The following is a 13,431-nucleotide window of genomic DNA, read 5'->3' as shown; positions in this document are numbered from 1 at the left end:
GTTTAAAATATCCGTCTTGAGACACAGCTATAAAACGGTGTGAAAATATCCGTCTTGAAACACTTGAGTTCAGGAACACCAAATTTGTAAAAATCGCATGAAAAATTAGCAGCTTGTAAGACAAAAATCGTTATTAAAACGATTGAGGATGCTATATCGTTTGCACTAATGTCCGATTGAACTAACGTACATGTGCACTAAAGCAAGCTGATCAGAAACAGGTATGTATTACGTGTGAACAAAAGTGCTAATGAACACAAATCGAGCTTTACTGTGTTCAATGGACTAATTTGTTGTCTTCCTGCCAAGAATATTTAAAATATTTGTTCAAACGAATAAATTTCTGTAATTAATTAGTGCAACAAAATTTTTTTTTCAAGCGGACCAATTTTTTTTCTTTAAATATTAGTCCAATTGAACATTAGTGCAAAGGAACATTTCCAAAAAAAAATTGTTCAAATGGACTAAATGATTTTTTCTTAAATAATTAAAATTTATGGGCAAAATGGTGAAAATTTAAATTTTAAATTTTATTTTAACATTTTGTGTTTATTTGCACTAAAATATGTTTATTTTTACTAATTAGGGTTTAATGTGCAAAGTGATGAAATTTTAGATTTAAGTTCGATTGAACATTTTTTTGTTCATTTGTTCTAAAATAAGTTCAATTGCACTAAATATAATTTATGGCCAAAATCGTCAAATTAAAAATTTTAGTTCAATTGAACTTTTTTTTGTTTATTTTCACTAAAATATGTTTATTTGTACTATAAATTAAGGTAAATGTGCAAACTGGTGAAGTTTTAGATTTTAGTTTGACAAACATATTTTCGTTCATTTGCACTAAAATATGTTCATTTGTACTAATTAAGGCAAATGTGCAAAATGGTGAAGTTTTAGATTTTAGTTTGATTAAATACTTTTTTGTTTATTTGCACTAAAATATGTTCATTTGAAAAAACTTTGCACACACTTAAGCTTTAGTACAATTGAACATTTTTTGTTCATTCCTACTAAAATATGTTCAATGGAGCTAATTAGTTAAGTTTTAAATTCCGCTAGAATTTAAGAAGATGATTCTCCACGTGCTCAAAAAATCTTCCACGCGGATTTTAGTTTGATTGATCAATTAAGTGTTCATTTGCACTATAGTGCGAATGAACTTTGGTCCAAATAAACGTTAGTACGAATGTACGTTAGTCCGATCAATCGTTAGTGCAAACGATATTTCACTGTCATGAATATGGAAAAGATTAGTTATTAAAAATGTGAAATGTCCTAAAACGTGCAAATGGATTGTTTGAAATCGTTAATGACTGAATGTTGTTTATTAGTTTCATCCTTATTTTTGTTAGCAGACAAACCATTATTCAATTGGTCGACCCCTTAGATGAATTGATAACATGATTATGGACCACAATAAAACGAAGAGGTAAAGCTTAGCTCAAATGTACACAACCGACCTCCCTATTAATTAATTGATAGAGCGGTCGGTTGTATACATCACAATATGTTTACGTATCTAACGCTGTACACTTGTATGTAGAGTGATCGTATTTCTAAGGGGTGGTTTGATGTAGATATTTGAATATAAGTATTGACAATTAGATACATCATCGAATTCTCTTTAAATAAAGAAAGAAAATCTAAAAATTGGTCAATTCCATAAAATACCCCTTAGAAATACGACCACTCGATTTACAAATGTACAGTGTTATTTACGTAAACATATCGTGATGTACACAACCGACCACTCTTTTAATTAATTAATAGGGAGGTCGGTTGTGTACATCTGAGCTAAGCTTTACCTCTTCGTTTTATACCTCTATGATGGACCAGATTCGGATGATATAGATCAGGCTATAGAACATTCACGTTCGGATAGCTTTAATGTGTTGACTTCTAGCAACAGGGTCAAACTGAATCACGCTAATTGTCAAAAAAATTGAAATTATACTGTTTACAGAGACTGCAGACGAAATTTAATTAACCTTAAAGATCTAATGCATTAATGACGACCTGTACATCTATAATAAAACATGATTATTGAACAGGTTTAAAATTTTTAAAATTTGTCGCTATTTAGACTTTTTGAGACCACCGACAGACTTTTCTATCCATTCTACATAAAATTTTATACTTTCATTAAAACTGTTCTTAACCACAAAATTGTTATCTCCTAAAAGTTGAGAGACAAAAGTAATTAATACAACCAAGACAGAAAAATGCTTGTTGACTAAAAATATTTTGATTTTTAGATAATTTAAAAATGTTTGAATAATCTACAGAGACATGAACGCTACCAAGTTCTATGTAGCCGCCTGCAGGCTGGTCATTGAGGCCAATCCTGATAATATTAATAGTTGGCAGGTAGGCTGGGCATTGAGATTAATCCTGATAATATTAATAGTTGGCAGGTAGGCTGGTCATTGAGATTAATCCTGATAATATTAATAGTTGGCAGGTAGGCTGGTCATTGAGATTAATCCTGATAATATTAATAGTTGGCAGGTAGGCTGGTCATTGAGAATACAAATAATATTTCCAGGATATTTACTGAATGTTTCTTGGATATTTACCGAATATTTCTTGTAAATTTACCAAATATTCTAGGATATTTACCAAATATTTCTAGGATATTTACCGAATATTCTAGGATATTTACCGAATATTCTAGGATATTTACCAAATATTCTAGGATATTTACCAAATATTCTAGGATATTTACCAAATATTCTAGGATATTTACCGAATATTCTAGGATATTTACCGAATATTCTAGGATATTTACCAATTATTCTAGGATATTTACCAAATATTCCAGGATATTTACCAAATATTTCTAGGATATTTACCGAATATTTCAAGAATATTTACCAAATATTTCTAGGATATTTACCAAATATTTCTAGGATATTTACCAAATATTTCTAGGATATTTTCCGAATAATTCTAGAATATTTACCAAATATTTCTAGGATATTAACCGAACATTTTAGGATATTTACCGAATATTTCTTTGATATTCACCTACTATTTCTAGGATATATACCGAATACTACCGATGCTACGGAACTCCATGTCCTGCACTGTATGTGAACATCTACTAACTGAACCATACACTCCTGAGGTGACTTTAAAAAAATATTTAAGAATTTTATCGATAGGATATACATTGTTAAACTAACTGTACAGGGTATTGGATCAATAAAAGGATATACATTGTTAAACTAACTGTACAGGATATTGGATCAATAAAAGGATATACATTGTTAAACTAACTGTACAGGATATTGGATCAATAAAAGGATATACATTGTTAAACTAACTGTACAAGGTGTTGGATCAATAAAAATACCTTTAATTGGGAAGTTCATTAAAAACCGAAAATTGTTAAGAAATAAAATCTTTTTTTTAAACGTTATGCTTTACATAACGTTTTTAGCAAAATGTTGCAGAAAATGGATTCTATAAATTTTCATATTTTTTAGGAGAGTTCGTGCCAGCATCATGTGTGTAAAGGGTGCAGGGGTGGGGTTAAAGTACTCCGCCCCTCCTGCAGTTGGTGCAAGGAATTAAATTTATTTATCATTAATTTATTATCCATAAAACCTTTTTTCCGAAAACTGCTAAAATGTAATCGCTCTGATGGATTCTTTATAGCTTCTATATTTATTATTTGAATTTTCATATGTTCTAACTTTTCCTTTAAATGCATTAAGGGATGTATATTTTCCTAAGAAATCTTTCCCTCTCCCTGTTTTTAAATAATTTTTTCTACCCAGGAGTTAGGTATGTTTTTCCTGTATTGGGGAAGATATATAATTTTTAGGGGGGAAAAATATACGAGTTTTAAAGGGAAATTAAAATTATAAGTATGAGAAGGGGTAAAAAAACGTGCTTTTTATGTCCAGATCTTTAAAATTAATACCCCCCCTCCCCTGAGCTGAAAACTTTAGAATGGTGGATATCGAGATTAATGCTTGATCTTCTCTTTTTCTTAATATGAAGACTAACCTAATCTTGTACTTGTATCCTGAAAAGTGATAAAAGATCGACCAATCAGAGTCGCGTATAAGAAGCCAATAATTTGAAATATTGCGCGCCATTTAAGATCAACATACAGAAACAGGAGGGACTCCCGGTTTGTGATTTTTCTCTACTATGAAAGAGTGGTTTAAGAAGAAATCAAAAGTGTGCCCATTGGATGCTTAGATTAAGTAATTGGGATTAAGGATATCTCTTTCTAAAGTTTTCAGCTCAGGATACAATTATTAATGATTATTATCACTTACTGTAAATCAAGGATGAATAAATTGGTTTAAGGATTACTCTCTGTATACGGAGAATGTTCAGCTTCGTCTTCTAATCCAGAGTTATCGGAAACTCTGCTCCCTGATTAAAGTCACCAAGCTCTACGAGAACTTTCAGGAGAACACAGACACTGGCCCCGGGATGCTCGAGATTATCAGGTTCGTCATTTTACCAAGGTCAACACTTTTTTATTCGTCATCCCGTCCGATAGATAAAATTAATCCTTTAAAATATGTGGATATTGAAACAAAAACGCAAAGATACAATTTTAGTCCGTTAAATCTGTAATAAATTTAAATAAATAGACTTTGAGAACTTTCTTGAAATTGCGATTGAGTTAAAGGACTGTAAGCTTAATTTCAGGAAAGATCGAAATTCTCTATTCACGTCGGTACCCTTAAAAGCTTTGTCTGATCAACCATGAATTAGATATTAATGTTTTCATTTGCGGGTTCTTGCTAAGATGAACCAACAGAGAAACTCACATATTGCATGTCAGAAAAACGACTGAATCTTCCACATTTTTGATCAGATTAAGGTTTCAAGGGTACCGTTGTAAATCAGGCAGTGGCATCTTTGCATTGAGGATCACTTTAAACTACGCGTTCTCACATAGACAAATTTATGTTACAGAGAAAGTGAGATGAAGAACAGGGTTGGGTTTAGTGGATCAGGGTTCTCCAGGCAACCTTCTCAACAGGTCAAACAAGAGGTTTACTCCGAGGAAGAGGAAATCCATCAATCAAACCGTGAACAGGATCAAACACGTCTTTCTTCCGATATATCGAGCTTAGATCATAACCGCCTCAATCCTAAACCATTCTCCGAGCACATTCTGACTCCGGAGCACTCAACCCTGTCCCCGGAGCAAACTGAACCTTGTGATAATATTAGAACCTCTCCCACCAAGTCAAATCTAAGTCTGGATGAATCCACGGGTCGGACGGATGGAAAAGGGATGGAATATACAACCGTGAAACTAAATCCCATGGTAAAACTTGAACTTAACTATGATTTGGAGCTTCACAGTTCGACTCATCAGAGGGAAGGAAAAGAAGATATTTTAAATGATCAGGTTTGTGCGAATTTTTCCGGAGATTTATGTTTTCAGGGAATTTTTTAATATCATTTTTTAATCATTTTGTTGGATTCCCATTTATTAAAACAATATATATACCCTGTACTTCGATTTAGAGATAAATTAACTTTTAAATTTTACAAATATCATTTTTGTTTCCATGGGGTTTCTATGCTCAACAATTGCTGTGGAGAATGGAAATATTATTAAAAATATGAAAATGGATTGTATTGTACCTCCATTTATAACACGTCAGAGTTTCATCGGTACCCTTAAAAGAGTCTGATCATGAATGCATGAGAAATCCAGCATTTTCTCTTCTAAAATTTATTTAAAAACTTTCAAGACTATATTTCAGGGTGAAAATATGGATACGGATGAATCCAGATTATCCAGGGATGAATCCAGATTATCCAGGGATGAATCCAGAGTATTCAGGGATGAATCCAGAATATCCAGGGATGAATCCAGGTTATCCAGGGATGAATACTCTCTTGAGAATACTCCTTTTATCCAAGTGGATTCCATGAAGATGGAATCCATAGAATCCATAAAACATGAATACTATCCGACTCCTTCTCATACACCTCGACGCTCAGCATCTAGGTTAGTGTACTGTTAAACCATTGTTTACATTCCCCCCATACACCTCGACGCTCAGCATCTAGGTTAGTGGACTGTTAAGCCATTGTTTACATTCCCCCCATACACCTCGACGCTCTGCATCTAGGTTAGTGTACTGTTAAACCATTGTTTACGTTCTCCCCATACACCTCGACGCTCACCATCTAGGTTAGTGTACTGTTAAGCCATTGTTTACATTCCTCCAATACACCTGGACGCTCTGCGTTTAGGTTGGTGTATTGTCAAACCATTGTTCACATTCCCCCCATAAACCTCGACGCTCTGCGTCTAGGCTAGTGTACTGTCAAACCATTGTCTACATTCTCCCCATACACCTCGACGCTCAGCATCTAGGTTAGTGAATTGTCAAACCATTGTTTACATTCCCCCCCATACACCTCGACGCTCAGCATCTAGGTTAGTGAACTGTCAAACCATTGTTTACATTCCCCCCATACACCTCGACGCTCTGCGTGTAGGTTAGTGTACTGTCAAACCATTGTTTACATTCCCCCCCATACACCTCGACGCTCAGCATCTAGGTTAGTGTACTGTTAAGCCATTGCTTACATTCCCCCCCATACATCTGGAAGCTCTGCGTCTAGGCTAGTGTACTGTCAAACCATTGTTTACATTCCCCCCATACATGGTATTCTATCGAATTTATACTAGGTGGGAACAGATTTGCGTAAATTTAAAGATTTTATATAAATCGCCCTCATTTCTTAAGTATTTAGTAATCAAGAGGAAACACAACATTTTCGAATGTCTTTAATTTGAAATGAGAATGATTAAGCGTTTAAGAAGCTTTCGTACAAGGGGGGCCTTCGATCTGGTCTTCTTGCCCCATGTTTTACAATCGCCCATATTGTCTTTCTTAAGACTTAAACCTGAAAATTGATTTTCGTCATTTAGATTTCAAGGTTTTGACACATTTTATATTTTAGTAATTTTTAAGAATTATTTTAAAGATCTGAGACTCCCTCCCCGCCGAACTCCAGACGATATTCTACTTCCATTCCTTGCACAGAATCGGTTCTCTCCTCAGCCCAGCTATACCTGAATACAAGCTCAGGATCCAACCCGGAGTCGAACCCGAACTTACTCCGGGGATTCATCAAGTCTAGGACGCATCCCAAAATCCGGGAAACATTTATTCTACAACCCAGAGCTAATCCTCAGGTAATGAAAAGGACAACAACAAGTTTTTTTATATTGCATCATTTTTTCTGTTGCTTTTTAATTTTGGTATTTAGTTTTCATCAAAGACTTTGCTAATTAAAGATAGCGCATCAGAAAATCTACGCAAATTTGACGCATTTTCTGGGGTACCGAAAGAGAGTCACAAATGTCGTCTTCTCCAGAAATCCTGAGTATATTTACCCTGCTGATGTTTCATAATGTCGTCTTTTGTAATTGTAATGAATTAAATAGTTATTTAAAAACAAAACAAGGAAAAAACTTTAGTGTTTCTATCTTGAAATATTTAATTTGTCCATAGTCCATAAAAGTGGAAAGACCAACATTATTTACAGAATTCATCACTTTTTCAGATGAAATAACGACGATATCTTCCTCATCGTTACCCAGACAATTGTTTTAATGGTTCCGTTGTCGATAGGACCTTTAATGGGTTGGTAACTTGAAATTACATCTAACAGCTCCCTTGGAACATTTACTTTTGGTTTGAAGTATATGAAGTGTTTATAAGAAGAAAATTAAAGTCTCGTATCTTTTATGCAAGTAACCTTACACTTTTTAACAGTGATCAATTATCTCATTACTTTTTCATTCAAGATTGAATTCTCTCTCTACCTGATTTAAATGAATTATTGAAAAATATAACGTCATAATATTTATTTAACAATTTAATAATAGTTTTTACAAAATCGGGATCTTCAGCGTGAGGAATTCATGTGATCCAATTAAAGAGCCTTCGTATTGTAAACGCAGACTCTCCTATTCTTGGTTGGCGTGGCAGTTGAGTATCATACATGTTACTTTGCTTTGCAGTTGCACCGACGAACCTGAATTTATCAGAATTGTTCATTGAATTTGAATACATAAAACTCCGGAATTTGAAGACAAAATTTAGACAATCTGCATGTTCACTGCTCAATTGCGGTATTTTATGTTCATTGAACTATTTAATCAAAAATTGATTTCAAAAGTCGTCTTTATATTCCCCAGTTTTATTTTCACCAATGTATTTCTTTAATCCACCTTTTTAAAACCCTCCAATAAGTCATGCCTCAAACCTTTTGTAATCAACTTTAAAAGACTTCTAAGTAAAAAGTCGTCCATTAATTCGCATTTTTAACGAAACTTTCTGTGATATTTTTTTCTTTAATGGTGGATATTTTGAAACAAAATCCCCATAAATCAATTGAAGAGTAAGTTTAATACATTAAGTTATGCGATATTATTTCTTTGACTAAGATTAAACAGAAGACGACATTTACAAAAAAAAATATTTACCTTTTATAATATTGGAAATTTCTGGTCCCCTCCCTTCTTCATCGCCTAGAATTCCAACCCATAGTATCCCAGGAAAAATATTTGACGATATCTGAAAATTTTCACTAACAATTATCGGCTATTTTTGATACAAAAGAGATGCGTAACTTTATCAAAAATTCAGCTATAATTCACCAGACGACTCTCATATCCAACAAATGATTAAATAAATTTTAAAATACAAATTAATATAATTAATTTTAGTTAATTTTTAGCACAAAACATTCACAATTATGTTAAATAACTAAGGTTTTAGTGTCGATCGTTAGACTCTCAAACAACCAAAATAACCAATGACGTCAAAATACAGCTGTACTGGCGTACACAATAGTCGGATAAATTTCCAACGCCTCGTCTTTATAATTAGCAAAGTCTTTGAGTTTTCATGAAACCTGCTCATTTAATTGTATAGTAAACACTGTACAGTGTACATACTAATGTTCAGGGGGAAACCAAGGTTGTACAAGGGAACTCCTATTTAATTGTATAGTAAACACTGTACAGTGTACATACTAATGTTCAGGGGGAAACCAAGGTTGTACAAGGGAACTCTGGATGGGAATCTAATGTTAATCGGTAAGTCTAACTACAAATAAACTGGGAACAAAATCGAATATAATAAGATTAAATTAAATCCATAAGATTAATTCATTAAGCATTGGTTAACAATGTAAGATTTGTGGATCTTTATAAACTATTATGTGTTCAGTGTCCGAATTTAATGAATTTGAGCCGCCGCCTAAATCTGCCATAAACCGGTGCCGGCTTAATTCTTGAAAAATTGAATACAATTTTAAATGGAACCAACCATATTTAAGCCGCGGCTCAAATTCTTTAAATTCGGCCTCTGGGTGATCAAAGTCTAGAAAATTGAGCACAGACAATACGAAATGATTGTTCTGGTTCAATTGGACTGAGATTATTATTTACAAATGAATTAAGATCTTAGACGAAGAAACCGTGAAATCGTAGAACTTAACTTCATCATATCTAAAATTTATCATCCTAGAGAGGCGATCAACTCTTCAAAACTTATTTTGTATATAAATATAAATAAAACGATATTTTTTCAGGTTGGAAAGTATGAATGTGATGAGTACAACACCAATGATTTTGCCAAGGAATTCTCCGCACTCTGGAGGCCGGAGTTTGTTAAAGCCTCCGGAAAAGCCTCCGTTAGGAAAAGGAAAGGAAAGGAAGGCGGGAGGATGTAGATGCGGAAATGCTACTGCATGTCCGGGTATGCCTTTTAAGACGATAAACTTAAAAAAAATTTGCCATGGATTCGGCAGTGGCCAATCTGTGTTAATCGCGAATGCAATGTTTTTAAGACAGAGAGAGGGCCAATTCTAGCCGCGGCGATCGGCCCCCTAGCCTGTCCTAGCCGCAGCGCGGGGGCCAGAAAGTGTCTAAATCTAACCTAACTCTAAAATAAATACTAATCTCTCTCTTCGCGAGTAACCCACGGTTTTCAGTATTTTCAAGTACTCCTTCTAGATAAATTTCGAAGATATGAGGTATGAGGTAAATGAAATTGGACAATAAATTCCCCCCCCCCTTATACTTTCAGAAAAGGAATTGTCCTCTTTGCATAAAGGGGTCTTATAACCCCGCGTACAGTTCCTTTAAATTACTAAAAAAAATCGGATAAGAAAAATTTAATGAATATGGTATTGTTTAAGATGGGTCAAAGTATAACTTCACTAATAGCGGGGATAGGATGGTTTTTGATAAATAGGTAATTAATGACAATATTATAATCCCGCTTCACGCTGTATTTATTGATTTTAATCTGGATTTAAGGAAAACTAACATGTTGTGGACAGAGATGTCCTTGCTACGTCAGCAGATTGGCATGCGTCGACTGTAAATGCAAGGGTAAGGATTTTTTCAATATTGACTGATTTGTCGGTCGATTGATGGCTGAAGGCAAAGTTAAAAATGAACAACAGTTTTTGGTAAAGATCGAGCTGAAAACCTGGAGTTGGTGAGATTTTCAACTCTAACCTTTACAAAAGACGCCTTAATCAATCTTGTAAAATTTGATTGATTGATTTGTTGATTATCTGATTATTTGATAGATTGATTGATTGGTAAATTATTTTATTGTTTGCTCGATTGATTGACAAATAAATTAGAGATTTCTGATGTGTCCAGTCTCGCACTGTATTAATTTAATTAAATAATTGATCTATTTATTTATTTAAACTTGATTAATCGGATTTTAGGTTTGATTAAAGAGTCAATTGATTAATTGATTAAAGTATTGATTGATTGATAAGATGATAAATTAAGAATTGATTTGCCTATTTTCCCTAGTAATTAATCTTTTTGGTTGATTTAGGTTGTAACAATCCCAACCTACCGGGGGGAGGGAAGGTTCTACCATACATCAATGCAGCTCTCAACCTTGACGGAACTAATGCAATCAAATTTATGACAACCATTAATAAACCAAGTCAGCCGGGCAGTAATCCTGGGTTGACCCGGAAGCTAGGTTCTAGTCTACTTAGCTCCGGGGTTAGATTGAGTACAGGAGGAGGACGGAGTGTGGTGAGAGTACCCTCATCAATATCAGATAGTATAGACAGGTGAAACTCGAGTAATTACAGAGGAAGTAGATAGTCGAAGCAAGATGAATAATAATTTTTAAATTAAAACATTGTTCACTCTAAAAACCTGTGTTTAATTTTCTTTACCCTTTACACACAATCAAAATTTGCCATTTGACGTCCAAAATTTGGTTGGAGTGCCCCTTTTTTATTTTGGGATTTCAGCCTAGATCGAAATTTTTCATGGTTTAATTTTCTAATTAATTAAATATCGTGTGTTTAGTATGAGTTTAATAATGAAATGTTGTGATTGTTTAGCATGACTGATGTTGATATTAATACAATCCCTGTTGTAAACTTGTCTTCTCCCTCCGCCTACACAACCCTTGTAGGATCCTCTCCTCTAGCAGACAGGTATTAATTTAAACAGATTTAATCTTCCCCCTTTTACCCTTACTTTTCTTTCTTTAAAAGTTGTTACAGTGATAGAGATCAAACGCTGTAGATAAGCGCTATTCTACACTTATCTTCTAAGAAAATTTTTATTTCAGATTGGTTTCCAGATCATCTCCAGGTTCCTCCTTCTCCCCCCCTTCCTCGTTATCTTCCTTCTCCGTTCTTCCCTCTTCATCCTTTACACAATCATCTATGTCAACTGTTCGTGTTGTTCCCGCATCTTCTTTATCTGCAGTTTCTATTCCTCTCTCCTCCCTCACCACCTCCTCCCTCTCCACCTCTTCCTTCTCCTCCTCTGGTCTCAAGCTCCGACCTGTAGATCAACTTCAACCTAGAGAAATCAAAGCCAGGGTTATTCCAACCTCGTTTCGTCTCAAACCTGCTCCGTACACAAGGTAAACCAATCAATCAATCAATGAAATAGATGCTCAATCATTTATATGTTCAAGAGTGTCAGAGATAGAAGCATTCATTAAGTGACAAACCTTGATAAAAAATCCAAACTTTTAAGATTGTACAATGTACATGGTTCAAAAGAAAGGAAAACGCGCAATAAAATGTAATTGCCGGAACGAAAAAAATTAATTTCTTTTCTTTCTAATCTGAGATACATCTCTGAGCCCGCGATTTAAAAAACTCGGGAAAATACGGCTCGGGACTAAGCTGTTGTTGGGCCTTATTTACGGCTTGAGCTTTCGGATTCAAGCTGCATCTTATTTTCCACAGAGTTGAGTCCAAAAAACGGTTTAATATTCTTTTGGTGGATTTTCATGGAAGGAATTGGCGCATTCCGGGTTTTTTATGAGAAAAAGATTCAACATTGATCTCCACTAAACCATCCAAGGTCGGTTTTATTTTTAATAGGCCTAACTCCTTAAGTCGAGCCGAAAATCTTGCAGCTGTCAATCACGTGACAAGCTGTTGTCAGAGTTGGATCGAAGATTGGATCTTAAAGTCGGGTTTAAAGAATTACGGCTCGAGCCAGAATTTTTAAATCGCGGCCCCCGGCCCCCCCCCCCCCCCCCCTCCATATCTTTGTTTAAATGAAAGTATTATGCAACTTATTTGGAGGAACACAAACAAACTTAGACCGAGTTTTGTTTACATTCCCACCAGAAACTGCAGTACACTAAATTTGTAAACAAGGATTAATCGGATTGTACCGTGATCTGAGTTATTTTTGTCAAGGCTTGGGTTAAATAATGGAGGAAACCTGAACGGAGCAAACTCTATCCGGCTTCAAACTAAGAACGGATCTATCCGGGTTCAGACCAAAGACCCATCCGGAGCAATCCGGTTTCAGACTGTCAACCTCATGTCTCTTCTCAAGGGGCAACATAACCAACAAATCTCGACCCAGGTCAGAGAAATGTACAAGTTGTGTTTTGCCTCTAAAGGAACTGGCCACTTGCCGCAAACTCTAATTTTCCAATCCTTCTATTTTTTTCAACCAGATGGCGTAGACCTTGGATATTTCTTAATATGAGTTTTTACACAAAAGTTTAAAAAACACAAACAAATAAACTTAATATTCTCTCTAGTATACATCAAAAACCATAATATCCCACTACCAAAACAATGTCAAAAACACGTTGTTTTTTGTATTTAAAAATATCCAGAAATTGAATTTTTGCCTCTAAAAATAAATTAAAATTTTGTATCTTGTTTCTGTAAATTATCAACTAATTTTGTTTAAGGTCTTGAAGGAGGGGGTCAAAAAGGAGGTTGTTCCCATGGAGGCTGTTAAAATAGAGGCTGTTGAAACGGAAGCTGCAGAAGAGGCTGATATTTCGGTGGATTAAAACAAAGAGAAAAGTCTAAAACCTGTCAATACTTTTAAAGCATAAAAAACCAAAAATTGCCAAATTATATTTCATAATTCGTGAAATT

The 13,431-nt window shown here is 34.5% G+C and overlaps 1 protein-coding gene across 2 annotated transcripts; it reads left to right on the top strand.

The window, feature by feature from the left end:
- The first annotated feature begins 1,801 nt into the window (after positions 1-1,801).
- LOC111694842 (E3 ubiquitin-protein ligase MSL2) lies at positions 1,802-13,410 on the top strand. 2 transcript variants are annotated; one of them, XM_023463877.1, is made up of 15 exons: positions 1,802-2,370; positions 3,044-3,130; positions 3,492-3,572; positions 4,327-4,472; positions 4,948-5,389; positions 5,751-5,998; positions 6,988-7,198; positions 9,057-9,109; positions 9,607-9,773; positions 10,337-10,411; positions 10,878-11,124; positions 11,404-11,499; positions 11,637-11,936; positions 12,730-12,901; positions 13,239-13,410. In XM_023463877.1, the coding sequence occupies exons 1-15, from the start codon at positions 2,293-2,295 to the stop codon at positions 13,341-13,343; spliced, it is 2,508 nt and encodes an 835-aa protein (XP_023319645.1). In that variant the 5' UTR covers positions 1,802-2,292; the 3' UTR covers positions 13,344-13,410. The 2 variants fall into 2 exon arrangements, with proteins under 2 accessions (XP_023319645.1, XP_023319646.1); XM_023463878.1 differs by lacking the exon at positions 1,802-2,370 and adding an exon at positions 2,446-2,511.
- The last annotated feature ends 21 nt before the right edge of the window (positions 13,411-13,431 follow it).

The sequence above is a fragment of the Eurytemora carolleeae genome, unplaced genomic scaffold (assembly GCF_000591075.1).
Source record: "Eurytemora carolleeae unplaced genomic scaffold, Eaff_2.0 scaffold67, whole genome shotgun sequence".
NCBI classification, from domain to species: domain Eukaryota; kingdom Metazoa; phylum Arthropoda; class Copepoda; order Calanoida; family Temoridae; genus Eurytemora; species Eurytemora carolleeae.
Note: the sequence above shows the minus strand (reverse complement) of the source record. Positions and strands in the feature narration are given on the sequence as shown.

Excerpts from the sequence above, each read along its gene's own strand:
- LOC111694842 (XM_023463877.1), top strand. The coding sequence starts at position 2,293 with ATGAACGCTACCAAGTTCTATGTAGCCGCCTGCAGGCTGGTCATTGAG. Across the intron at positions 5,390-5,750 it reads AAGATATTTTAAATGATCAG|GGTGAAAATATGGATACGGA; the intron begins GTTTGTGCGAAT and ends ACTATATTTCAG. Across the intron at positions 7,199-9,056 it reads AACCCAGAGCTAATCCTCAG|GGGGAAACCAAGGTTGTACA; the intron begins GTAATGAAAAGG and ends ACTAATGTTCAG.